This window comes from Osmia bicornis, chromosome 1 (genome assembly GCF_907164935.1).
Source record: "Osmia bicornis bicornis chromosome 1, iOsmBic2.1, whole genome shotgun sequence".
Lineage (NCBI taxonomy): Eukaryota > Metazoa > Arthropoda > Insecta > Hymenoptera > Megachilidae > Osmia > Osmia bicornis.
Genome location: NC_060216.1, coordinates 14,039,133 through 14,066,346, shown reverse-complemented (window position 1 = coordinate 14,066,346; position 27,214 = coordinate 14,039,133). Strand labels below are relative to the sequence as shown.

The 27,214-nt window shown below is 33.9% G+C and overlaps 1 protein-coding gene and 1 long non-coding RNA gene across 12 annotated transcripts in view; one reads left to right on the top strand and one right to left on the bottom strand.

The window, feature by feature from the left end:
- LOC114870863 overlaps window positions 1-25,346 on the top strand; it is a 30,486-nt gene extending 5,140 nt beyond the window's left edge. For 2 of the 11 annotated variants that reach the window (XM_029176038.2, XM_029176037.2), the window contains 11 exons: window positions 8,303-8,399; window positions 8,604-8,865; window positions 9,049-9,190; window positions 9,910-9,924; window positions 11,717-11,862; window positions 12,046-12,143; window positions 13,165-13,374; window positions 19,765-19,884; window positions 20,663-20,931; window positions 22,883-23,026; window positions 24,504-25,346. In XM_029176038.2, coding sequence (XP_029031871.1) covers window positions 8,664-8,865; window positions 9,049-9,190; window positions 9,910-9,924; window positions 11,717-11,862; window positions 12,046-12,143; window positions 13,165-13,374; window positions 19,765-19,884; window positions 20,663-20,931; window positions 22,883-23,026; window positions 24,504-24,717 — 1,560 coding nt within the window. In that variant the 5' untranslated portion in view covers window positions 8,303-8,399; window positions 8,604-8,663 and the 3' untranslated portion in view covers window positions 24,718-25,346. Of the gene's footprint in view, window positions 1-8,302; window positions 8,400-8,603; window positions 8,866-9,048; window positions 9,191-9,909; window positions 9,925-10,708; window positions 11,003-11,716; window positions 11,863-12,045; window positions 12,144-13,164; window positions 13,375-19,764; window positions 19,885-20,662; window positions 20,932-22,882; window positions 23,027-24,141; window positions 24,348-24,410; window positions 24,464-24,503 lie in introns of those variants that run through there. The other 9 variants (XM_046285681.1, XM_029176039.2, XM_029176042.2 and 6 more) reach the window with 9 other exon arrangements.
- LOC114870873 lies at window positions 15,875-18,951 on the bottom strand. Its single transcript, XR_003788437.2, has 3 exons — window positions 18,616-18,951; window positions 18,383-18,554; window positions 15,875-16,016 (listed from the first exon to the last, which is right to left on the bottom strand). It is a non-coding gene; the product is annotated as an uncharacterized LOC114870873 (long non-coding RNA).
- Window positions 25,347-27,214: the final 1,868 nt, after the last annotated feature.

Here is a 27,214-nt window from a genome sequence, read left to right as displayed (position 1 = left end):
ATGTAAGTATTGGAAGCGTATACGACCTCGTCTGCCTCTACGCGATTACGTTGGATAACATGTGTCACACGACAACTAGGCCGACACCGTGTCGGATTAGCATTAAAATTTACTTACTAGGGAAAGTTAAAAGACAAACGAGTTCTTGTTCGATGTAGTTAACTTCCTTGAAAATATAGACCATGCAAGTTGGTGTAATAATTTGCATATTATTTTTCAAATTCTTGAAATTTTAAACAAGTAAACAAGTTTATGCATAGTTACTCGTGCGACTAACAAGGTTACGGTCAATTATGGTAATATTGTTACGTACACCGATGTAAACGTCTCGTATGTAACATATCTCGACGTATATAACGCGAAAGTGAATTAGAAATTCTGATCGTGACGAGTAATTTCTGGTTAAATAGCTGCTTTCGTAATACCGCTTTTAATCAACCAGATGCATCATTATGTAATTTGATCAACGTTTCAATGTGCCATTCACTTCTTCTTTTTCAATAGTAAAATTTAGTGTAATAATTTAATGTTTTGTGAGACACTATTTTGGTTTGAACGTAAAGAGGAAAGATTGAGTAACGAATGATTAATTAGAATGATTCAAATTAGCAGGAAATAAGAGAAAGAAAAATGTAAATTAAAAAAATTTTTCTTTGCAAATAATGTATTTTCTAAATTAGATTATGTTTTCTTCCTTTTGAAGACATTTGTACACATAAATTTCAATATTTCCAGTGATTTAACATTCTCCCAGTTCCATTTCATTCCGTGCATAGTTTTCAGATGGATGACGAACAAAAATGCTCCTAAAAAGATGAAAAATGTCGCTAAAAGTTGTTTGATCAATGAAGGAACAATCGTTCAGAAGAACATCCATATCCTTCACGAAAACATGGTCGTTTGTCGTGTTGCCCTTGGGCTTGACAATTCATACATTCTTCTTCCTGCAATTCTTTCGACACGTTTAGGAATCGTAACTTTTCAAGCCCTCGGGGAAATAATGATAGTAGAGCGCAATATGAAAATAAGTAATCAATACTGGACTGAATACACGTTGTTCGACATGCTCCTCTTACTTTGTTTCTTTTCTATGATTCTGTAATATTTATTGTGTGATCAGTTTTATGATATTGGAATGCTACAGTATTTACGACGATATGAAAATAAATAGCTTCCTTGTTTTACTTTTTTTATTTTATATAAAATATAATTTCAGGATAATTAATCCTTAAACGGCGAAGTTTTGATCAATCGCAAACCAAAGAGTGAAAATTTAGAAAATGAAAATAATATGAAATAGAGAATTAAATTGAAATTTGGATTCTCTCCATGGTCCGCCGTTCGAAGGTTAAAAGAAATTTTGAAAAAAATATTGAAATACTATAAAATTTATAACATTATAATATAAATAGAAAAAGGGGTGTATAAAATATGCATCACATAATACAGGTAGTATAGGTGATCTGGATCATATTGTAATTTATCTATGCAAATGACGAGTGGGGGTGAGAAAATTCTTTAAATGTTCAGATTTCACTATAACAAATGATATGCTTTATTAAAAAAAAAAAAAGAAAAACTTGAAGATAGATACTCAATGCATGCATGTGCTTTGAACTTATCAAAGGATTAGCCAGAAGCTTTAAAAGATCTTTATCTTGTAACATCGAGGCTGCATACGTAATACCAGATTTGATGGGCTACGTGTCAGGGGTAAACAAAATATAGGGACAGAAGATTAGTTGTCACTCGTAAATGTTCTACGAAAGCTTTGCTCTGGCTTGGATTGACACCGTTCAAGGTGTATACTCAAGGGACAGGATCAGGCTTGCACAGCAAAGAAACTAAAAGACCGATCGTACAACGTGAATTTATGCGATCCATAAAAATCCCTCTAACCCTTAGGCGAAATTCACATAACAGTTCGTTGCACACGTATTTCCATCCTACCACATATGAAACCCTTTATCATCAGCCCGAACTGTGCCACTTTTTTCCTTATATTTTTCTGCGGAATAAAATATTATCATATTTTTTCAATATATTTTTCTAAGGAAATATGGCTGTAAATTGTTTTTTTATATTCAGAATTACCCTGCGCACCCCACTGAATATTTATGGACGTTACAAAAAAATCAATTTAGTAGTAATAAAAATATGATACAGGTATTATGAAATAGCAAGAGAAAATAATACGATGTAGTATTTTTAATTGCGATGCAACCCAGATATTCCAATAGTATTCTAAGTTTTTTTTAAATTTTTCAAATATTTTTAACTAGTAAAAGGGTAGCAGGATAAGATGGTCAAAAGTGCCCTTGAGCATATCTTATTGAGCTATGCAGTATTTAATAGCTCATTGAAAAAAAACCATTATACACCAAGTTTCAACCCAGTATCTCAACTGGGAGGGTAGTTAGAAAATAAAATTTAAAAAAAACGGTTTTTACCATATTTTCCCTATTTATTGGTATTCAAAAAATCTGAAAAAATTCTAGACTATTCTAAACATGTTTCTTTATGATTGTGAATTTTTTCAGATTTTTTGAATACCAATAAATAGTGAAAATATGGATTTTTTTTTAAATAAGCTATTAAATGCTGCATGGCTCAATAAAATCGGCTCAAGGGTACTTTTGACCATTTTACCCTGCCATACCCTTTCCCAAATTTTCCAAGGTTTCCAACTTCTTCTCTCTTCTCAAGTTTCTAAAATTTTTCAAAATACTTGCACTCAGTCCTCGAAGGGTGGAGCAAGTGTTGTAAAAGGGGGTGTAATAACAGTATCCCCAAGTGGCAGGTATATTCCACGCAAGGTTACTTTGTTCTCACGTTCAGACAGTAAACTGCACCTTCATATTGCCCGTTGCATAAAGAAAATTCTGAGGGTGCTTCGAAGAATATCCATGCAATTTTTCCGCAAGAAAAGTTCGCCAAGGTCATTCCGCATGATACACCATCCTCCAGAGATTTTTCACTCGATCTGTACAGGGTATAACTTATTTTCTTCTACTTATAGTCCCCCTGTGGCAGAAAACCATGGAGAGAAGTTATATTTGTTACGAGTTTCGAACCACAATTTAAGTCGTCCAGGAGATAAATAAAGATAATGATGAAGCATTGGAACGTTAGAAGTTGATTCCAAAATCATATCTATTTTATTCCTCCGACAGTGTAGTACTCGTTAAGGAGGAATCGGTATTTTCATCGGAATCGAAATCGAGGGAAGTTGTTCCTTCTATTTCCAGAGAAAACTTAGCTACACAAGCACGCAATTTCTCGTAACGTCAGCTTTCGCGCGAGTTCTTCGAGCTTCCATTACCATACCCTTGCATATCTCCCGGGGAAGTGGTTTCCCCGCCAGCAGAAATAGCACTTTCTTCTGCTGCCGAACGAAAAAAGTACGCGCAGAAGGGCACTCGGAGACGCAGAAGCCAGTAAATGGTGCTGCCTCGGAGCGTCCGCACAAATCTTCTGTACTTCGGTATCTTCCATTGTTAAAATATAACAATAGGTTTCGAATTGACATTGGAAAGATATTTTTTAAATTAATTTGAATAAAAGTGGAAATAGGTGTGTATTTATAATAGTTTAATAATTAACTGTGGGTGAAATTAATTTTGTACTGAGGGTGTTTGTGTCTCTTTATAATTAACCTGTGTTAAAAGGTTTCCTTGTTAAAAAATTCCAAAATTCAAATTTCAGAATTGAAGAAAAATATTTTTGTATAAAAATTATTTAAAAAATAATCGACCTGTTTTATTGATAAAATTCGAATGGCATAAATAGTCCAATTCCATGTAATTTACATACGTTCCAATCATGTAAACTTGATCATTACGTAAGTTTATCCAAGCTGAGGCTCAGAATATACACTGTCAATACCAATGATTGGAAAGAGGAGATAATTATAGCTAACAGCTGCTGACTCGGAATACCTATGTAATGAAAAGATCCATACAATTTGATTTATAAAGCTATAAATTATTATACGATCGACGAAGCTTAAAGTCCTGATTTAAACCCGAGAACAAAACTATTGGCGGGAAAGAAAGAGGTAAAACGACCTCTTTACTTAGATAAAATTTAAACTTTCTAATTGTTTAATTTGCTAAGTGGTTCAGCAAATCTAAGTGAAAAGAATATAAGTACCTGCTATCTGTTCAATAAGCTCTACTTGAAAACTAATCTTCAAACCTGATGACGAAACGAGGCTTTCGTAGTTATATCTTGTGTAAGTGGTAACACGTGCCATCTCCTTGGTGACAGGATTTTAAGGTAACTTGGGATTTCATGCAACTTTATAATGTGTTATCCAACGTGTAAGGAGTACTATACAAATGACTTTAGAATACCTGTAATTGATACAGGTACTTAAGAAAGTTTCCTTATAAGAACGTCTTATAAAAGAGTCATTAAATTGAAATTGCCCCAGTGATTTAATTAAAATTTGTTATAATTGAAATCGACACATGGACCTTATTATTTTTCTTCCATTTCAAGATTTAAAAATCTCGAAATTTTGAAACGGGAATTTTGAAATTTTAACGTCTTGAAATTGGAACTTTGAAACACCCTGTACACAAGATGACTGAAGTGTGCTCTTCAAGTTTTCGTGAAGAGCTTCATGGCTAGAAATACCAAAGAAAGCGAAAGTCAGCCATTTACAAGTTGGTTAAACGTTTCGTTGGCATTGGCCGAGCTTTCAGCCGAAAGAGTAAAATCTGGACGATTAAGGAACGGAAATGTTGAGGAGATCCTTTATTTGTCTGTCGTGCAGACCGCGGCAGATTACTTCCGGTAGAAAGTGAAGCTTGAGCTTTCTCTGAGTGACCGGAAGAGATAATGGTATTAAGTCAGTGTGTCTTCGAAAAGCTTCGTTCCAATTGCGTTTAAAGTAAAATTTTATTTTTATTCAAAAAAAGAGTACTTTAATTTACCTAATTATATAGAAATAACTTCTTCTGTGTAACAGTTAAGAATTTGAAAAAATAGGAACGATGGAGTCTAAAATTAAATTTAAATTATTCCCTTTCGATATAATTCCCTATCGAAGGACTAATTCAGATGCTTGAATAAAGTTTCGGAACGCAATTCCGTCGAGTTGTATAATTTACGTTCGATTTTAGCCCTGACTCAGTCAAAAGGGAATTACTTTTTCGATTCAAGTTAGAGCAGAAGACTTCAGGGAAGCATAAAACGAAATCCCAAAGGATTCCTGAACCGAATACCGTAAGCAACTTGAATAAATCGACAGGGAAAAAAAGAAGGTTTTGCAGCTGACGCCAAATGTTTTTTCTTCTTTGAAACATTCCATTCACAGTTCTGTGAAAATAAATTTTCCGATTTCGGAATGTCAACAGTCTGACGCAGTTTGGTGAGATAAAAGTACTGAAAATTGTTCAGAACATCAAATTGAAAAATTAAATTTATTTAAAATGACTGCAGAAATTTCTCACAAATGCTTTTTAAGAAAAATATTTAAAAATATCAAAATTTAGAAATTTTTCAAAAATCTCAAAAGTTTAATAATTTTATTGATTGAAATGACCCTTCATGCGATTGCTACATCAATCACAAAGCAACCATTTATTGTGCTTAATGAAACACCTGAGTAAATTAATTAAAAGTATGAATGCTTTAATCAACTGCTGCAAAATGTATTATTAAGATTAAATGCATTCTCTATAGTTTGTTATAATTGTCACAGAGAAGGCTGCATTAATTTCCGTGTATCAACAATCCGTTGGCGTTGAAACAAGGATTAATTGCGAATGTATAACGAAGTTTTATATAGACAGCAGAACAGCACTCGGTGCGAAGTATCGCATCGTACGTAATTTCTCTGACGCAATGTTTTCATAAGCATTGTTTCACGACATCCCTTTGTTTATCGTGTAAATAATTCCGTGCCGGTGTGCTTGCTCACGACCAAGAATGAATTTTGTATATTTTAATCCATTGAGATTTGTATAACGAATCGCAGGTTACTCGGAGAAACACTTGGTTTTAAGAAAAACAGATTATTTGTTGAAATAATTCAAATCCAAATAGAGATGTAATTGCGGATAAATACACAGTGACGGGAAAAATTATGAAACACAGTTTTAATCTCTACTAATGGATACATAAATATGTGAATATACTTCACAGAGAAGAATGAATGTAAAGAACCTGATCTTTTTGACACATTTTGTTGAAAAAGAATGTTTCGAAATTTAAAAATTAAGCCATTGACATTTGAAATGTAATGGATTCATTGTTCAAGAGGTAGCTGTCACAAAAGAAGGTCTAATTTCAGTAATTGCCTTAAAGTCGACAATAGGGGAAAATTGCCGGAAAGAGCGATCAATGTCTTTCCGTTTTACATTTAAGTACCTTCCCGCCTTCTATTTGTAAATTTAAGCACAATGCCTTTCAAATATTGTGTAACAGATGAAAATCTTCTGTGAAATTCTTATATTTTTAAATATTTATAATTATGAATTTTGTTTTATAAAATATTGCAAATTTTTTTTAACCATTAGACTTTTAACCATCATATTATTTTCATCATTTTCTAAATTTTACGCTTATTAAATAAATCCCTTTCGTGTAAAAATGATGCATGCAACTTTGATACCCTTGCATATTATTATTATTAATTATAATTAATTCAATTTGATATTCATATATGCATTTATTTAAAATTTAAAATATAGCATTATTTTAGTTCGTCGTGTTCTCAGATGCAATTTTATTCAAGATACGTATTACAAGGAATTTTAAATTTCCCTTTGGAATTTCCCTGATCTTATCAAATGTCTGTATTCGGACGAAGTGGAATTTACCGCAATGCAGAGAATCCGTAACTGTTTCCGTTCTTGTAACCGTCTGTGTACCTATACAGGTGAAGAAAGTACCGATAATGTAATTGAAATCTTTACGAGTTCAGACAAGAATTTCATTTGCATCGTTCTCGTTTTTCATTCAAACAATTTGTTACAAGATTAAGTTATTTTATTTGTGAAAACTTCAAAACTCTCAAGATGTTATCAATCTAGGAATCAAATGAAAACCTTGTGGTTGTGCCTCTTTGACAGCAGTAAAGGACATGCTAGCTGAGTATTGATTCCGACGTATTTATTATTCAAACTCTCTTCTAAATATTGTACAGGATATGTATTATTAATTTATTTTAGGAAGCAGTATTGCAGGAAATTCTTGAATATAATTTTCCGAATAAACAGTATTTATTTACTGTGTTATTTTCGAGGAAGGTATCTAGGAAAAATTTGGAATTCTAATATTTTAAAGATTTGGAATTTTCGTATTTTGAAATTCTGGTATTTTGGAATATTGAAATTTTGAAAATCCAAATTTATAGAATTCTAAAATCTTGAAAATTTGAAATTTTTTAATTTTAATATTTGTAACTCTGTTATCTCTGGTCCGAACGTGTCGACCAAAAGTCAAACTATAATATCGCGATACTTTTGGAACAGTAACATTTTCTCTGTACTCACAAGGCGATTACGATAAGAAACACAAAGTAAGATGGAAATTGGTCGGTACCAAGGGGAGAAACAGCTGCTACTTCCGAATAGACCAGTTATTAGCAAGCGAACGATAACAATCGGTAGGTTCGATGGCAATTTGCGTGTGAACGCGATACAAATCGTTAATAGGAGGGTGGATTGGGTGGGTGTTGACCTTTCCGGGTTGCGTGCCACGCGCACGAACGCGCTGTGCCAACGAAAACATCGAAGCCTAAACTGACCAGCCAGCTGGCAGCATGCCTTCGAGCAACAAATGAGGTTTGCGGTTTACATTGATTCCCCTTTGTATGCATCTGGTAACCGAGGTTCTTGACTTCGTGCAATGCACCAGCGGCGCTAAATTTATGTGCAATACTGTGCGTGCCTCGCAGGAAGTTCTGGGATGGCAGAGAGGAAAGGATGCACCTAGCGTATACTGCATGGCTCGCCGGTTTTAGGTTGAATTTACATTGGGCAAATAGCCCTCCAGGCTTGGAAGATAGTCCGTTTAAATACCTTCCCTCTTCCTTGGACCTTGATATAGGCGAGAACTACTGGACCGACTACTTGCCACGTGTAAACTTAGCCTTTGGCGAGTCTAATTAACACGTTCATTACCAAATCAACCCTACTTGGGTAATGTTTGATTTTCCATAGGAATTTACCCATATAATTAGGAATCTTGTTGCTTATCTAGTTGTATATAATATTGTGAAAATAAATATACTAGACTTTGTATTCTATAAATTATAAAATAATATAAAAATGATTGATTTCTGTTACAGAAACCATTGGAATGACTTTCTTCAAGTGTCATCTGAACAACGAGATGCAAGTACAATGTGCCACACGGAGATCCTGAAGGATCATCCTGCTGTAACGGTATGTATGTACTAATTAACAAATTTCTATGAGGTCATTAATACCTCTTTCACTTGCAAATATAATGTTTTTCTAAGTAATAAAAATAGGCAGAGGAGTTCAGGGCATCAGACGAGTATTTGGGCACTCCGAAGCCCTGTGGGCAATTTCATGTACATACCAAAAATAAACTACTTATGAGTTTTTGGATTGTCCTTTTCCTAGTGGTTATGGCGTAATGAAGGAAGAAGAATGCTAGATGAGCCCCACGGCAGAGGATGCTAGATGAGCCCCAGTCATCAGAGAGGTGCATGTCCAGACCATCAGAGAGCTATATACGAGGAACAGAAACGCACGTCTCTGAGAGGACACCGAAGTGGAAACAAACACGTGTGTGGAAGAATACGCGGTCCATACCTGGTCCGCCATCTTGGCGGCATGGTCCTTTGGGCCACTATACTATTCCTGCAAGGAGCTGGTTTTGTCGGTGAGCCTAAATTAAAAAAAATAAATAAATAAATTCCACTGTAATTTATTATTATTACAAAATATTGTATATTTGTTATGAGTAGATCTACCTAAGAGGGCTCGAACATTTTTCAACGTTCCCAATCAAAAATTCAAAAATTATCAAATTTATAAATATTTATTTATTTATTTATTTTCTCAGGCTCAGTGACAGGTATTCCAGGAGTTCCAGAAAATATCACGGTGATGTTCCTGAATCCAACGTCTGTCCGCGTATCTTGGAGCACCAGCCAAGTGGAGCAAGTGGAGAAATACGATGTCACGTACAAGCCAACAGATGCCAGGTGCGTTTCCGGATTTCGATATTTCATATGTGCTTTCTCCTACTGCACCTGTGCGCGATGAAACTTTAAAGAATCACATGCACAAGTTTCTCAAATCGGTATGTCAACGTATACCGACGAGTGAAGAGACGTTTGCATTAGGCAACTTTCAGTCGAAGAATCTTAAATTGTGCAAACTCCTTCTAAATTTTATAGCGGGACAAATATGGATAGCAAAATAGTAAATTAAGTACGAATGCTCCAGGCAGTTCATGAATTCAGTTAGAACAGTTCTCTTCAGTTTGAAGAGAAACGAAAATTCATTTAATACGTTTAATCCGGATGACGTCTTAAGACTTCATTTAACGAAAATAGGAACAGAAAGTTTGTCAAGATTCCAAGCTCTCATTTAAAAGGAGAGGGAGATAAAAATGCACCATTTTTATAATTACGTTGATATACTGAATTAATAAGTTCGTGTAAAACAATGCTTTTGGAAAATATTTTTATCTACTTCACTACTATGATACACGTATGTGCCTATATTCTACACTTTCTTAAAATTTCATCTATTTATGAATAGTACAGGTTTCCCTGCTTTCATAGCGAATAGTGAGGAGTTAATTATACATTAGAATTGAATTATGTGAATTGTTTTATCAATTGGTATCACAGTCTGTCAGTGTCAAGTATTAAGAGGGACTTGATATTAATTGATGCTTTCTCCTATTGCGGCGCAGGAAACACAATGACAGGTATACAGATTTTCTATCAAAGTTGCAAGCATTATTAACAAATACAATGTATTATAATAACAATACAAAAGATTATTCGCTTAACGAGAATCCTCGATAGGATAGTGTAGCAACATTTCACATTACCGTTTAATTATTAAGTAATCAGCACCGAACGTTTTAACTTCTTCAAGGATGGACTCGTTATCCTGTTAATATCGACAAGGTACAAAAGCGTATTAATTCTATTTTTAAAAAAGCAACGAAGCAATTACGGGGTAGCTGAGGCGATTCTGAACAACTTTTTCCTTTACCAAAATGCTCGTTAAAGCTTAATTATTGAATTATTAATGAGAAGCACCTGCTGTATAATAACCGAGAAATAATAACAAGCATGAAATTTTCCCTTGAGAAAATGTTTGGATAATAAACAGATTTTAATTGTTAGAAATGGTGCAGGAGAAACTTTGACACAATCGTAGAACTTTACGTACCTATATCCATTTTAATTAACACTTCTTCGATCAACATTTCCTTAGAACAAAGAAACACTTTATTCCAGGTCAACTATTCTGTTTATTTATCACACTTTCGAAGCAATGGTAAACAAGCGGGTCGTAATGTCAAGGTTCTATGTTAGAGGTCTACCTCGGAATCTTATTGACGATCTATCTTATTAATATCCATTCGTCATCTGCTACAAAATAATCTTCACTACTATTATTAATTGCATACCCTAGTGCATTAATACATTTCTCTCTGCCTATAAATAAAGGTACCACTACCTTGAAGAATAATAATTCTTTAATTACTGTGGTGTCCAAATATCTGTGCGAATCTATTTTATCCCTGAATATATCACTATAAACCTAAATACGTACAGTACCGAGCATGTTAGCCTTCCCTAATTTCCTTCTAACGCTATTTTCCCTAGGAAAGTCTACTATGCCCGATGCTGTACTCAAATCTATGAACCAATGTGTTGATATCCATGAAGAAGTTAAATCAGTGCACAGCTTTCCAAATCTATGCACCGTAAACATACGTTCTGTAGAAAAGCACCGAAAAGTGAGCCACAAAGCATCTTATTAATTGCACAGTACGTATAATTTCAAAATAAACAGTGTGACGTTCCTGCTAGTAAACAGAGTAATAATATGCTAAAGTTTCTCGAGTAGGTTTGAAAATTCCATGTTGTACAAAATATAAACAAATGCTAGGTGTATTATTCGTTACCATTCCTAATTATAAATTCAAAATTGCATACAAATGTAAATTAATTCGTTTAATTATACCTTTTCCTGTTACTGTATTTTTTGAAGCGCTCTTCTGTGCACTGAATTCATTTTCCAGCAAAAAAGCATGATTACACTCTGCTGATATTAAAGATGCAATTTCTAGGTAAACGTTTATTAGTATCACATTCATTACTGTCTGTATTGCTCGTAACCTTTGACCATTAACAAGGTTCCATTTTCAAATCGCATTATGCATCGTCTCCGTACTCTTATTTTCTCTTTATCATGGTTGCTTTGCAGAGAAAATAATCTTTCCCGGAAATTAAATGTCGGGGAAGGAGATTGAGTACCACGTACAGGAAATATTGAATTCTTGACAGTTTCTTGTTAACTATTTTCATCCTTTAAAATGAACATAGAAATGGCTCTTTTCTTGAGAAGAATATGAAATTTCATATTTATTAGGAAAATTATGTTAATGAAGATAGTATGTTTTTAAGCATTCAAATATAAGGATTCGAATAGAGTATCGAGATTCTGGTACAAAATCCGACACATAATGGCAAGATGGTTAGTTACAGGGTGGTGGCGGTGGTCGCAGGAAACAGCGAAGCGGTTACACTCAGCGGCCTTAGAGCTGACACACAGTATCAACTTGTCGTCACCGCCGTCAGAGCTGGCAAAAAGTTTCGAAGTCGACCGATCGTCTTCCGTACGCTAGGTAAGTTTTCAGCTTCCGGTTACGTGGTTTAACAGTGACGGGAACAGGAGATCAGACAAGGTGCGACGTTTCCAGGTCTCTTTGAGATTATTTCAAAATTTCTTCAAGAGTAACGCTATGAATTTAAAATATTAAGTGACCAAAATATTAAAGACATTTATTATTCGACGTTACGTGTTTCAGAACCGCCAAGAACATCCCCTCAACAGGATGCAACGGTGACTGATGGCCCTCTTCCACCTCCGCCACCTTCTTCTCAACAACCGCAACCCTACATACAAGTAAGTTTAAATATACATAATTCAAAGTAAAATTGGTAAATGTCTACAATTAGGGCCTCAACGAGGTAAATTCTATGGATTTTTGACCCTCGAATCCAAAAGTGTTGATAAAATTTGGGGGTCGCTTGTATTTTTTAAGAAAAATACAATTATCAGAAAAAATAGAACTTACCTCGCGGCAAAAACTCAGCTTTTAAAACTTTGAAATTTGAGCTTAAAAATTGTTAAATTTGTAAATTCGTGTTTAAAAAATTTTCAAATTTTCAAACCTTTAGATTCGAGTTTTGAGATATTTATGTTTTGAAATCTGAATGTTGAGACTCTGTAATTTTGAAATTGTATTCAATATGTTTACGACACTATGTATGTATATATTTTGCTGCACTGGTTGAAATTGCCGAGATAAAGGACAATGCAGTTGCAGTATAACTATACTGTTTGAGTTGCAGCATACTAGCAGCTTTATTGACATGTAAAACGGAATACACGTTCTATTGCTGTTCTATCGTTTGATTTTATGAGTATAGAAGCATTCGTGTGTGTTTACGTAGCAACATTGATGGTATTGTTTAATAATTCAGAACGTTAAGCGGAACATTACGTGACTCGAATGATTATTACTTTGTAAGGATTTATCGAAACATGCATTGGAGTAGGTTGTATTATGTGAAATAACATGAATTACCCATTAAAATTTGAGACGATTATTTATAGACGATTATTAAAAACAAAATATTGGAATTTTTTAATTTGAATTTTAAAACCTTGAAATTAGAATTCTGCAATTATGAAATTGAATAATTTTACATAAAATAATTTTACGTGAAATTTTATAACATTTAATATTTAAAAATGATCTTTTTCCTTTTAAATATTCATACAGGATGGGGCAGGGTATTATAGCAAGTAGTGGAGAACTTTCTCCCCTATGTCTTCATTTTGCATAAAGAAACTTCCCGTACTGACGATGAGTAGCATCTCAATTTTCTTGTGCATAAGGGAACAAACACATGAATTACAGGTTCGTGGTGTAGAAGTGGGCATCGTGGTGTTGGTGTTGATCTTCTGGGCGGGCGCGATAGCGTTATTTTTCAACCGCTGGGGAAAAATTCGCATGTTGCTGCCATACCAACCTGATTACAAAGAACAGTTGAAGGTTCCAGGGACCGGGGTATGCACAGCGACGAACTCTGCATACACGCAACACCCGACTCAACACAACTGCTCTCAGGTAACGCATTATTACACTGGACTCTTTGCTACCTTCGGTATTCTAATTGGATAAATGCAAACAGATCACATTGATATACGATCTGTTAGTCGAGCTTGCTTTCGCAGGTTCCTTGAAACCATTTACCAAGTTGATCAAAGACTAATTACTAATTAACGAATGGATAAATGTTTCAAGTCTTATCAACTTTCGAATGATTATGTACATTGGTGTGACCAGAATTTTTGGATAGGGTGGGCCAGGTTTTTTAAAAATTTTGGAATTCTTTAATTTCAAAATTATTAAATTTTTTGAGTTTTTGAATTTTTGAATTCTGAAGTTTTGGAATTAAAGAATCTTACAATTTTACCTGAATTTTTGGGCAAGAGAAACCAGGTCTCTTAAAAATTTTGGAATTCATTAATTTCAAAATTATTAAATTTTTCAATTCTGAAATTTTGTAATTTTTGAATTAAAAATCCTGAAATTTTAGAATGGTTAAGAAGTTACGCCAATGGCTATCTAAACAATTGTATATTTTTCAAATACGTTCGAAGGGTGGAAGTCGTTATCAGTTAAACCGTGTCAGGGTTCTGATATCGGTACATCAGTCGACCGATTCACATGTCGAATCTAATGCATTGAAACGAGAATCGTACGAACATGTCAGGATATCGATTTAATCAGATGCTACTAGAATTTAATTGGACGGCACACGTAATCGCGGAAGCGATGGAAACGAACGTTTTCCTGGTGAAAGCTGTACGTCAAAAAGACGCATCACCTCGGATCGTGTATTGAACCGAGAGATATATATTTCCCTTAAATTCTATTCGCGACATAGTAGAATTTATCCCTTTACTATATTAAATTACATGACGTATTCATGGTGACCATGTATCACAAGGAAATTTGAAACTGAACTTACTATATACACTTTATGAGAATTAATTAGTGATTGATTTTAATAAATGATATTAGGTGTGGAAATTAATTAAAATTATACAAATTTTATTTTAATTAATACCTGAGTATTTCAAGGTATTAATTATCATTATTAAAACTTCGTGGTAGCCACGTATTGTAAAATCATTTAAAAATATAAACTTGAAGATAAACAGTGGCAATTCAATGGCAAACAGTTTCTCTTGATCCTATTGGACGTTTTACAGGAGTAGTGTTAGAATTATTCTGTCGATCGATTCTAACTGCATTTCACTGAGCTTCTCGCCTGCTTCTCGGAATGATTCTCAATTCCCATTAACTTTCAATAATTCATTTTTATTTTATAGGTAGGGATAAATAAGATTTACTAGAGATAAGAGGATAGATTTACTCTTTAGTAGGGTAAAATTTGACGAGAGGATTTTAGAGTTTTAGAATCTTAAAATTTTTGAATGTTCAGAATTTTTCAATTTGAAAATTCTGACATTCTGAAATTTTTTTATTCAAAATATCTGAAATTTTGAAATTTTAGGGAGGTTAATCAATATTAATACAATCATCCATCCCCAACGAATTCTAATGAAATCAATTTCTTTCTGTCTCTTCGAACCTTTCTGTAATCCATCGCAAAATCATTTCTAAACTTAAAAATAATCTACGGTCCACATTGTAAAAAATCTCCAAGGTAATGACCACATTGTCGGATATGGTGATGCAGTGTGGGGGCGGGGGCTGTTGCGTGTTGGAGCAGTGCTTTCAGTATCCAAGAAGAGCCCGAGAGCCCCGTGACTGTGGCTGCCAATTTGCTCTTCTCCACAGGGCCGACCACGCGTGACCATCGGTACTTTGCCTGTTATCTCTATTTTCTTCTTCTCCTTCTTCACTTTCTTCATCCACTTTTCTTCTTCACTCTGTACGTATTAAACAAACTGTTTCTTCAACACTGACTGCGAACAAGCTTTCGTCCTGTTCTATCTCTCGTCTCTGTATCCAATATTCTGTCTGACATCACGGCGTGCCTGTGATTTCACACACGGTGTAGAAAACATTGTGACGTTGTTTACACACTTTGATCGGTGAAGATATATGTTAATATTTTAATACGTTTCGTACCACATGAAATACCAAGCTGGTCCATCATGTTTACCGAAGGTTTCCAACCCTTTCAATATGGGAGAGTTGAAAGAAAAATGTGCAATTACAGTTAAGGATGGATAAGGCAAGTTCTAATTATGACTAATTGTATGGAGGACCAAATTAATATTTTTGGGGCCTTGAGGCAATCGAACTCTCAAGGGTGGGAGTAAAAATAATTTCATTCAATATTTTTTGACGTAGTAAACGAAAAGTTTATAGGAGATCCTCTAGAAAGTGGAGCTCAAGGCTCTAGCCCCCCTTAGACCCCCCTTTAAAATTGAGGATATAATTATGATAATTACTGTCGAAAGGGTCAGTTGATCCCCTATTAAGAAATTAAAAATCTCTTTTGTAATAAATACCAGAATATTTTCAAAAATTTCTGGAAACTCAATATCAATATACTTGATATTGAATTTTTAAAAAATACCCTTTTTAATTTATCTTCGCCGATCATAATACATATTCTGTACATGTCTGATGGTGTTTGTTCCTTTATGTAATTTTTCTTTAGCTCCGACTGAATCCACTTAATTAATACATCGAACCCGAGACAATTTGTTCAAGTCCACCATGGATTCCTGAAAGTGTAAAATTTATATTTCTAAGGGGATAGATCTACGGTTTGTCTCGCACTGCGTAGATCTACGATCTTCGGTCACACCGTATTAATAGAGACGTAGAAAAACAACGACTTAAATTTATTTCATCGATTCCAACGTAAATTGTCTGTGTGATAATGATAGATTACGTATGTAGGGCAACAGCCAGAGTTAATGTAACCGATTTAAACGCGAATCGATCGTTCACATAAATTGTCTCGTCTTCTTTTGGGTCGATTTAGAACGTAATGTTTTGAGGATAAACGATCGCGTTGATGTATTAGGCAATTAATTTTTTGTTTTGTATTTATATTTTATCAGTTTACTTATTTAGGTGTAAGTAAACAATTTTGGATAAAAACGAATCTTTTTCCTTTCTGAACGTACGATGAATCATTGAGAGCGCAAAACAAGAATTTTAAGAGTTTTCAATAGGTATGGAATTTGTATAATTTTAGAGGTTTAATAGCTGTTTGGTAATCAGTTAGGCTTGCCAACGTTTATAATTAATCAATATCATCAGAAATAGGTATGGAGAATTTAAAAAAATAATTACTCTTGAAAAATGAATTTAACATTTACACTAATGTTAAATTGTATGATCTTCTATTATATATAGTAATTATAATAGAGCTGCAGGTAGGTAAATTAAAAATTAAAAAAAGAAATCGTACTAATGAAATAAAAATTAAGATATACATACGAAAATATTAGAAAATCTACATATGTATGTTTGTATAATATAAGCTCAGAATGATGGTTTGTAGCTTCGATCAGCTTTTGAAGTGTTATACGTAGTACCATAATATAAGAATGCTTTTGATTAAATGCTTTTCCATTGCATGTTAACGCCAAATTGCTGTTCGATGCTACCTCAATCGCAATTATTTGAATTTTTTAACACGGGAGATTATGCACTGCTTATGAGATTGGCAAGCCTAAAATATTTTCATCATTTTTCTCTAACGTTTAATATATAATTAATCCTCGCTAATAATCTCAACTGGTTCATGTCCTTTTTCAACCCTCGAATGGCCGACACTTTCGAAAATACTATAGTCAAGCTACTTCCAAAATCTTATTTCTATTTTATTTTAGAAATTAAATTAAAACCTGTAATTTTGACCCATTTGGTAGTTCTAATATTATTGGCAAAAGGTGATATCCCATCAATAGCATCGAGGAGTAATTATACCTAAAATAAAGGAGATCTCTTCGCCTATGTTAGGTTTCTATCGCTAGGAATATAATCCTGCTTTCGATTTAACTCGTGATAGCAGCTTTCAAACTTGATTTGCGCTCGTCAACGTTCGATGCGTACAGAGAGGCCATTTCCATATCCTAAAAGCAGACGATTAATGAACTCCTCTATAATCAACCGATCCATTGTTCGAATCATCAGTCCTCTTCTATCCAGTATCTCCTACCCTGTTTGTTAATTGGAACTGAACGATAAATCATTTCTTCTTTATACCAATTATTCAAATTTAGATTGTGTTAACGATGGTGCACACGTGCACCTGTCGTATTAGTAACGAAAAGTGGAAACGGTCGGTAGTTAATACAGTAGGCTCTCGTTATATCGCCGCGAACAAAATTGAAGAGATAGAAAATTTTGCAAACTTCCAAGATCTCATTTGGAAAAGATGCTTAAAGTATAACGAGAATCTACTATAAGAGGAATTACAGGGGTACAGTATTAAATTTGCACCAATGCTTGATTCACTTCGAGTGCTAATTGCACTTGGATGTACGAGTGCTATATACTTTCGAAAGTGCTTTTTCTAGTGGCGTTTCAGAAATTATTCTCGCTTTTTACGATTCACGATTTTTACCACTCCAGATTTATCCACTTATCAATTTAATTTAATATATTTTCAATTAATGAGATGATGAATTATTAGAGCGAATATTTATTTGAATATAAAAATAACATTAGTGGCGTTTCATAAATTATTCTCGCTTTTCACGATTCACGATTTTTACCACTCCAGATTTATCCACTTGTCTATTTAATTGAATATATTTTCAATTAATGAATAAAAATAAAATTATATAGTTTCTGATAATTTGAAATATTATTAACTCATAGTTTATATCTGAAGAAGAAATAATTATTTAAATTATAATTCGCAATAAATTTTGTTACAATTATTTTTCAAACGACCGTCATCGCTCTAACCGTAATGAAAAATTTATGAGAAAAGTCGTTCAACCAGAAGTTTATTGCGGAAGTAGAAAAAGTGCCGTCGAAGAAGGCAGCGTAAAATCATGTGTGATTGGTAATCCGACGTTTATAGGAAGAATATTGCTTTCCGAGAGCTACGTCTTCGCTAAATATATACCTTGTCTCAAAGTCGTCGAAGTAATAGCTTCCTGACCCAAATCTCGACGAGATCACGAATCTGCTATAGACAGGAAACTCCGACGTTAGCGTCGGGATATAGACGTGCTAAATTCGATTGACCGTCCACCCTTTGGTCAGTAAAGACTAATTAAATTCTGTGATGTAGTCCACTGGAAAAGAGCAATCGTGCGAACGAAAAGAAAAAACACGTAGATTGATTAGTTAGCTGACCTGGTTTTCAAGATTTTTAGGTAACTAGCACACGTTCAGCACAATTTTCATTTCTACATTATTTATAAGCACCGAAATTTTGTTCTTTCTTCAAAATATTCAAACACCCGTTGATGTTGAAAAGCACTGCGAAACACCGATGCTTTCACGTCACAATTACCACGTGTATCACCAAGATAAATGCTTAGCTCACCTGAAATGCTTATTAATCTTTTCAAAGGCTGAAACAATCGGTCATACTGTCAGGATGGTCATCGTGTGACCGATGCTTTTGTGGATAATGTAATAAGTGATTGCTTGGATGAAAGTGTTATTTGCTATCATTATTGCTAACTGCAAAAGAATAGCACATGATAAAATAGTTTTCAGAAATTGGGAAATGTTACAATTTTGCAGAAAGTTTTATATGTATATATTTTTTGAGCAAATTATTTTCAAATTTCAGATAATATAAATAAATTGTGTTTTTTTTAAATGTTCTATAATGATTCTTTATTAGAAAGGATACTCGCTAAAAATAGAATTGTTTATCAATTTTTCATTAATTATAGGAATTCATGAAATTTCAATAAATTCATTTGATTTTTAAATATAAGTAACATTATTTCATTTCAGAATCCAATTATGAAGTACTTCAACTCTGCAAACAGGACGTACATCTTTGTATTGATTTTTGCGGTGCTTTTTATCTCTCCGATAAGAGAACAGCATGAAATATGAAAAATTCACTGTACATATAATACCTTCAAAACGTGTTTACACGAAGGAAAGTTTTTTAATGTTGATACTTTTTTGCGCAATCAACGCCTGGAAACTTTGCCTTATGAAATATTTAGGTGTACAGAGTGATTCATATATGGCCATATATTGTCCTAAAGTAAAATATATTATTTTATATTCTACATAAAAAGGTATTAAAATATAATACTAAACAAATCAGTAATTCCTGAGATAGTTTATACAAAACAATTTAAAGTACAATAAAAAACCATCAGCATCCAATTTTATTTTTAGCGAGTACCAAAGTTTTCTCTATTTCCTGTCTCTGGCATGGAAAAAAACTCACGCTTGGGGAGAAATCACATTGAAATGCAATTTTCCATTGGATCGTAAGGTGGACGATCTAATCGTACGGTGTGGAATTTCCAGCATCTGCACTGGTCGAGCCATCACGTGGACTCCTTGGACAGCGGAGGTGGTTTAGGGTGGCCGAGAACATCCAGACCGAGGGTGAATAGTGCCATCGACGTGGCCGGCTTCCTGTCCCAGGTACGTTACAATAGGTATAAAAAAGAATGCCTTATGCGAAATGACGGGCAGAACCATTGCCCGCTGAGGAGCTCCTGGGCACTCGGCGTGCACGGTGCAGCGATAAGGTATGGGATGGAGTTGTGTGAAATTTTCAAATTTTTCCAAATATAAAAATCTTCTCGTCGATTCATAATCATTTATATTGAAAATTGTATTGAAAATTAAATATTTCAGTTGAAATCAGAGCAGCGATAATTAGATGCAACTCTGGACTTCGAGGTCTGTGTATATAAGTAATTAAGTAATTAATTCAAAAAGTAATTAAGTAATTAATTCTTCGTTGAGGAAGATTCTAGAGAAATCATGGTTGAAAATAATTTTTAATACATTTATCTGCATAATATGAAATTTGAAAAGCGTTAACTAGCAATGCGGTGGATATTTAAATAAGTAACGAACACGAATGAGACCGTACAAAATAGACACGTCAAACGTTAAAGTTCAAGGCGGTCGAAGGTGAAGTGTAGTTCACAAGTTGATCAATAACATCGTGGTTTAGTTGCAGGGTAGTCGTTAAATTCATTTCCTGGGTAACATGGACCGCGCGCAGTAATCACGGTATTGCTGCATTTTTTAACGGCAACGGTTTCAAACAACTACCCCTCGCATCTACCCTGATTAATCGTAAATAAGCGTTTCTCGCGGCGTTTCCTGAAACGATAAGAATACAGTTATACTCGATATTATCAGACGAGAAAAATCGTTTCCCTGACACGAGCTGTGATTTATTTTTCAGGAATTCTTACGACGGCACGGTTCAACGTCGAAATTGTGCCGGAAGGTTCGCAGTGCAGATAATTTGCCGTTGGCATCGACGAATCGACAAGATCAACGAATCTCAAAGGAAGATGGCATCGATGGCGACAAAGAGTCCTTCTTAAAGCCGACACAAGAAGAAAAATACGAGGATTTGGAATCGAAGAGGCAGGGCAGCTTAGAAAGCGGTCCGAAAGATAATCCTGAACTATCCTTGCTTGATCCTAATCATCAACAACAGTCTTCAAGGTAATTTACCCTGAGAGAAACAATAACTCTAATCTTTCATCGCATGATATTTTAAAATTTTTTTAATCTGGACGGTAGGAGAGGAAAATTTGTCGAGCTTCCAAACATTCAATTAAAAGCGAAAAGAGAGATCAAATTTTATGAAAATGTTTCATAAAATATTGTGAAATGTTTATAAATTTCTGGAATTTCAAGGGACATTTACTTGATTAATTTCTCTCTGTGATGTATCAATTTTTCAAACGTCACTTCTTCGCTTTATTCGATTAACTTTTTCATTTCATCGACCGCTGTAATCCGTTACCATCTGTACGTAGGTGAAACATAAATCTCATTAATTCGTGACGATAGGATAACGAAAGAAATATATTTCTGCTATTCACACTTGTTCCATGTTCAATTAGCTTCGACATCTTCTTTCAGAATTTAATTAAAGTGGAAGTGTTGTATGTGCCATGCTAGCACGCAAAATTGCGGAATTTAGTAGGGACTGCGCGTAATTAATTTTAAATTATGTTAATTAAGTTCATTTAATATACAGTGAATTCGTGATATGACCGCGATTTATGGAATAATGTAAAATATCAAATAATAAGATCTGTGTATGCTTTAGAAAAAAATGTCTCTAAATTTTTTTAATTCTTTAAATGAAAAAGAAAATCGACCACGTTGCTTTAGACAGAGGTTCATTATTAAAATTTTTTAGTGCGTTGCGTTTTTTTAGTTGAATCGTTCTAGACAAAATTTCTTTTTCTCCAGGGACTGAAACTAAAACATAAATCTGCAAGATTAAAAGCTTTTAAAAGTTAGCAAGAAATACAACTGATTCGGAAAAAAAAGACAATATCATCATCAGAATAGGAGAAACGTAAAAGAAAGTTTCAAAGTTATGCATATAAGAAGTGGAAGCTGTTGAAATCAGAAGTCAGCTGAAAAGTTAGAGAAACTAAATCAAAAACTTTATCTCTTAACTCTGTTGGGTGAAATGTTCAAGTTGGAAGATTTTCTTCGCGAATAAAAAATAATATTAATAGTAATATTTTGACCAACAAGAAAAGTAATATTTATCTTACAGCTTTATATTTAAAATTAAATTTAAACAAAATCTTTGCGAATAAAAGCATCAGAGTTCGGAGAATGAAAATGGTATGTTAGTAAATATAAAACGGGTGTGTTCACTAAATACAATATTTCAGATTAATACACAATAACTCATCCTCATTTTTATTTCCTTTCCGAAGAATCGCTATAGAAAATAAATCTTCAACTCGTGCGTCTATAGCGGCATTCCCTTTTACGTGACATTTCCACTTTATCACGCACCCCAAGAGGAGGGTCGTCACCCTTGTCTCTGAACTTCTTATACTTACTTCTTATACTTCTTATTACGTCGGAAGTTTTTTGTTCGCAGTTCTTCTTATTTATAATTAAACAATACCATATATATATATTTTTAATTATAACATGAAATACAATACAAAATAGGCAGACATTTATTATAAGATAATTATTATTTATTAAAAACAGGAATAATAGATTGTTAATTTTCAAGCTTTCTATTTGCTATTTTACATCATTAATATAATAGTAATGGCTGTTCAAATACTGGCCTTCCCCTTCCACTAAACGCCTACAATATGTACTGTATTCTTTCTATTATTCTCTTTTAATTATCCGAAATTTGCATGATACCCTTGTGACCTTTTCCTTGCTTCAAATTAATTAAATTAATGCTGTTTTCATTAAGCACCCGCGATATATCAAATGGAACTATCTATTCGAAGGTAATTTATTAGTAATCCGCGAAAAAGATGCTGACACACCCCCACGGGGATTTTTGCCTCCGCAATTATTGAGCAAACACGCTACGAGAGATGGAGTTAGATATTTCAACTGTGTAAATTTGAAGTGTATAAAAAGGGAAATAAAATCTGGAGTAAATTGGTGGTAGAGAGGATTGTTGTGGATGTTTCAGGGATTCTCCGATAACGTCTTCATCATCGTTCGTCGGCCGACGTTTCGGGGGATGGCGAGCCGGCGGCAGTCACGAATATGTTCGCTGTCCTGTACGACAACCTGCTTCCATGGATGAGCGGTAAGGAATCTTCTATATGCATTGTTCTAAATACTTGGAATAATTCGCCCAAATAGCGTACCATTTTCCTAAAGCGATCAATACAAGAAATTCTTGAACCCTTTTAATTATCTATTTTTATATATTTAGAAAGAACAAATTTTTATTAATTACAATAATTTATTCATATTAATTTTTCAATTTTAATTACGTTTTCACTGGCGTAAATTGAATAACTTTTTCCCACAATTCCCATTTTACTTCTTTTATTTGAAAATCTGGCTAAATATTTCAGCATTGTACAGGAACAGTCCACTGCTTATCTTGTTAACACGTTTCCATACTACATGGACCAGCGATAGCCCACGGCGTTTCTCCAGAGTACAAGTTTAATTAACCCTTGCCTAACATTGCCTATGTAGGTATTCTCCAACTCTGCCCGAGGACGATTCCTCCACGTGTGTGAATGGTTAAAGGGTTTCAAATTTCCTTTCATTTTATTTGCTTTCAACCTACCATTTACTGTTTTGTTAACACTGGTTTGGTAACAATCACTTTTTAACTATGAAATATTGCATAATAATTGAGAAAAATATTGTAGGAATATAAAAATATAAAAATCAAATTTCTCGATCCTTCTTTCTAAATGAAACTCCAACAGAAGACGAGCCAGCTGTAAAATGCATTCATCTATGAATTCACAAGAAACCAGGGATATTTTTACCTTCAAACGATCTGGATCCCACTCATCCTACGTTGATGAATATACACGGTTGACGTCGATTCACCCTGTAAATATCGTTCCCTCTTAAAGGCTACCCTCGAAACTTGGTCACACGCCAAGCAACCTTTCAAGGCTGTGCCAACATATAACACCCTTTAGTCTACCGTGTGCCACTCGGATAAAAATTACAATTCTAAAACAAAATTGACGACCGCGTCTCTTTCAATGTACACTTCCGGTCGTGACCTAGTTTTCCTTGCTGAAATGAATAAAACAGGTATCTTCTGCATAAATTATCTCCAAATGTGCCAAAGGAATTTTTGAAATACAATGGAAGGACATTTCACCCTCGTCTTTCAGAAATAATTAGTTTCTGATAAATTAGCAAAACACGTTCCTTGATAATTTTCAGGTGTTATCGGCGATCCTGCGATTCCGACGCTCGTCTTTCAGAAATAATTAGTTTCTGATAAATTAGCAAAACATGTTCCTTGATAATTTTCAGGTGTTATCGGCGATCCTGCGATTCCGACGCTCATCTTTCAGAAATAATTAGTTTCTGATAAATTAGCAAAACATGTTCCTTGATAATTTCCAGGTGTTATCGGCGATCTTGCGATTCCGACGCTCATTTTCAGAAATAATTAGTTTCTGATAAATTAGCAAAATGATAATTTTCAGGTGTTATCGGCGATCCTGCGATTCCGACGCTCATCTTTCAGAAATAATTAGTTTCTGATAAATTAGCAAAACACGTTCCTTGATAATTTTCAGGTGTTATCGGCGATCCTGCGATTCCGACGCTCGTCTAACCCGTTGTCATCATCATCACCGTCGCGGCGGGATCGAGCGGCATTCGAAGAGCTGCGACTACGCGCGACGCACCCCCGAATCGAGCATCGAGGTGCAACATTTCGGTCTGCCGATACTCAGCGTCAGCGAACCCAGCCCTCCGGACGAAAACGACAGGGTGGACGAATATTTGTAGGACTTGCTTGTCGAGGAGTTCCTTCAGGAAATCCTCGTCTGATGATGATTCGTCATGCTTCAGAAGCTGTTGAGTTTGTGCTCAACCAAAGTGGTTGAAGGGGTAAGCTCGAAGCAAATCTCGAGATCGTCTTCGAAACGAAGTTTAGGTGATTCTTTTGCGTTCGAACTTGACGATTGACCCCAGGTGAGAAACGTGGAGTATGTGGGTCCAAAGGTATTTGTAAGCAGAACTAAATGATTCTAAACGACTAAACGAAGAATTTGTTTTCCTGGTGGGAGAGTTGAACATATTTATGGATAAAAGGAGGTTTTTATCTTTCTGAAACTAACATTCAAAATTGAAGTCTTTTTAGGTTGCTTTTAACCCCTTGCCTTATGATTTCTAATGATTTTTTAATGATTTTTAATCATTTTGAACAAGAAACGATTTCTAATGATTGCTCATAGTTTCTGATGATTTCTAATGGTTTCTAATGATTTGTATATCTAAACAAAGTAAATTAAAATTCTTTTGAAAGTTTCAAACTCACAGGTTTAGCAGACCCCCAGCTGTGATACGAATGTGATTCAAAATTATAAGGCAAGGAGTTAAACCAATTAAGATTCGAAGGAATTATCATTAATAATTATGGAAATTATGATCCAGTAAGGTGATGAAATGAAATTCTTATAATGTACAATGTCAATTGAGCAGATGGACTGAACATCTGCATGATTCTACTTAAAACAGTAACTTTGTTACTCTAATAACTCTGAATGTTGATTCGTATGCGATATTTATTCCACCGTATCCGGTTTTAAAATAATAGATGTTTCGAGTGATACGTGTCTAATCGTACGATGTTCCGATTATTCTTTTTCTCTTTTCATGCTTCCATGCGGTATTGTTACCGGTAATCGATGTGAATATTTTTAAATTGTTTGCAACCCACTGGACTGTTATTTTAAATATTTTTCAATTGTCTCGATGGAAACTCAATTAAACAAAATTTAAGATATACGATACTGAAAACTTTACACTGCAATTCTGAAAATTTAATATTACAATAAAAATTCTTTAATACCTAACATTACAATTTTCTCGAGACAATAGAAAAGTATCCTCTTATAAAAAATAAAATTTTTTTATTATTATATTAATTACTCAAGGATTATTTATGTTTGAGGAACATGTGTTACAAGATATCAACAACCGAACAAAGGACAAAATATTAATGCAAAATATGTTCACAAACCAAGAAAGAAATCTGCATATTTTGAAAGAAAATAATAACTGAAATACACATATGATTTGTACAGAATCAGTTTCACAAAGATCTTACAATACTTTTCAAACTAATCAATATATAATAATGTTTTATATTATTTTACATTAATTAACAATAACATTTAACAAACTAATAAAGAATAGCAGAACATCGAATTTTCGATTTTGAAAGCAAACTCTGCTTTCATTTTAGAATTTTAATTTCAGCAAACCTCTAAGTAACTAATTAAGTTATATACAATTGATTAATTGCTATACAGAATATGAGTGACAATTTTTTCAGCAGAATATGTGAATGTTTATGGAACAGAAAACATCAGGAATCGGAAATTAGGAAATTATTCATTAACTTATTAATTTCCAGAGGAAGAAAATCATTCATTATCAAGATACATGGAAATTATTAACCCGGTTATATCGCGACCGACCCAGCAAGAAATGTGTTAATGCAAATAAGTATTTCTAATATTTATGATACTATAAATATTCATTTGTAATATTTATGGTATTAAATATGTACAAGTTTGGGTATTAATGGGTTAATGGAATATATCTTTCGTGGAATTTGGCACCATTCATATTTGAATTCGTGTAATTTAGGGTAAATATGTTTTTATCGGTGCTCAAACACGAAAAAATCGACTAGAGTCAATATTGCACGTTCTGCTAACGTAATGCGACACAGTGGTGACCTCGAGGTAAATTATTACGCGAATCGTTCGTCCTTCCGTTTAGTAAATTTTAAGCAACGACTTACGAAAGTACCATTAGGAGATCCATGTACATTAAGTAAACGTGCAAATTCTCAAACTCTAATTAAAATCAATTATTCTAACTTGTTAGACTGATAATAAATTGAATTTCAGTTATTGTTCAAAGTCAGTGTCAGAGATATTGATATTAATTTAATAAATTTATTATTTAAAAAATTTTTAATTTATAGCTTTGATGAATTTAATTGTTTTATTATTGACGTTTGAAATTTTTCTAATTACGACCTTGCTTTAAAAATATAATTAGAAACTAAAGAGAGGGTTTGGAGTTTGCACGATCATTATCGGTTATCAGAGTCCATTATTACGTGGGAACAATAGATTGTGAAATATGTGCGACAGATTCAAGTACTTGCCCGTATTATCTCGAACATCGAATGAATTAAGAGCTTGTCAACTAGTTTAATAGTAAAATTTCATTCGAGTACCTTGTTAAACACATTTCTGGACCAATC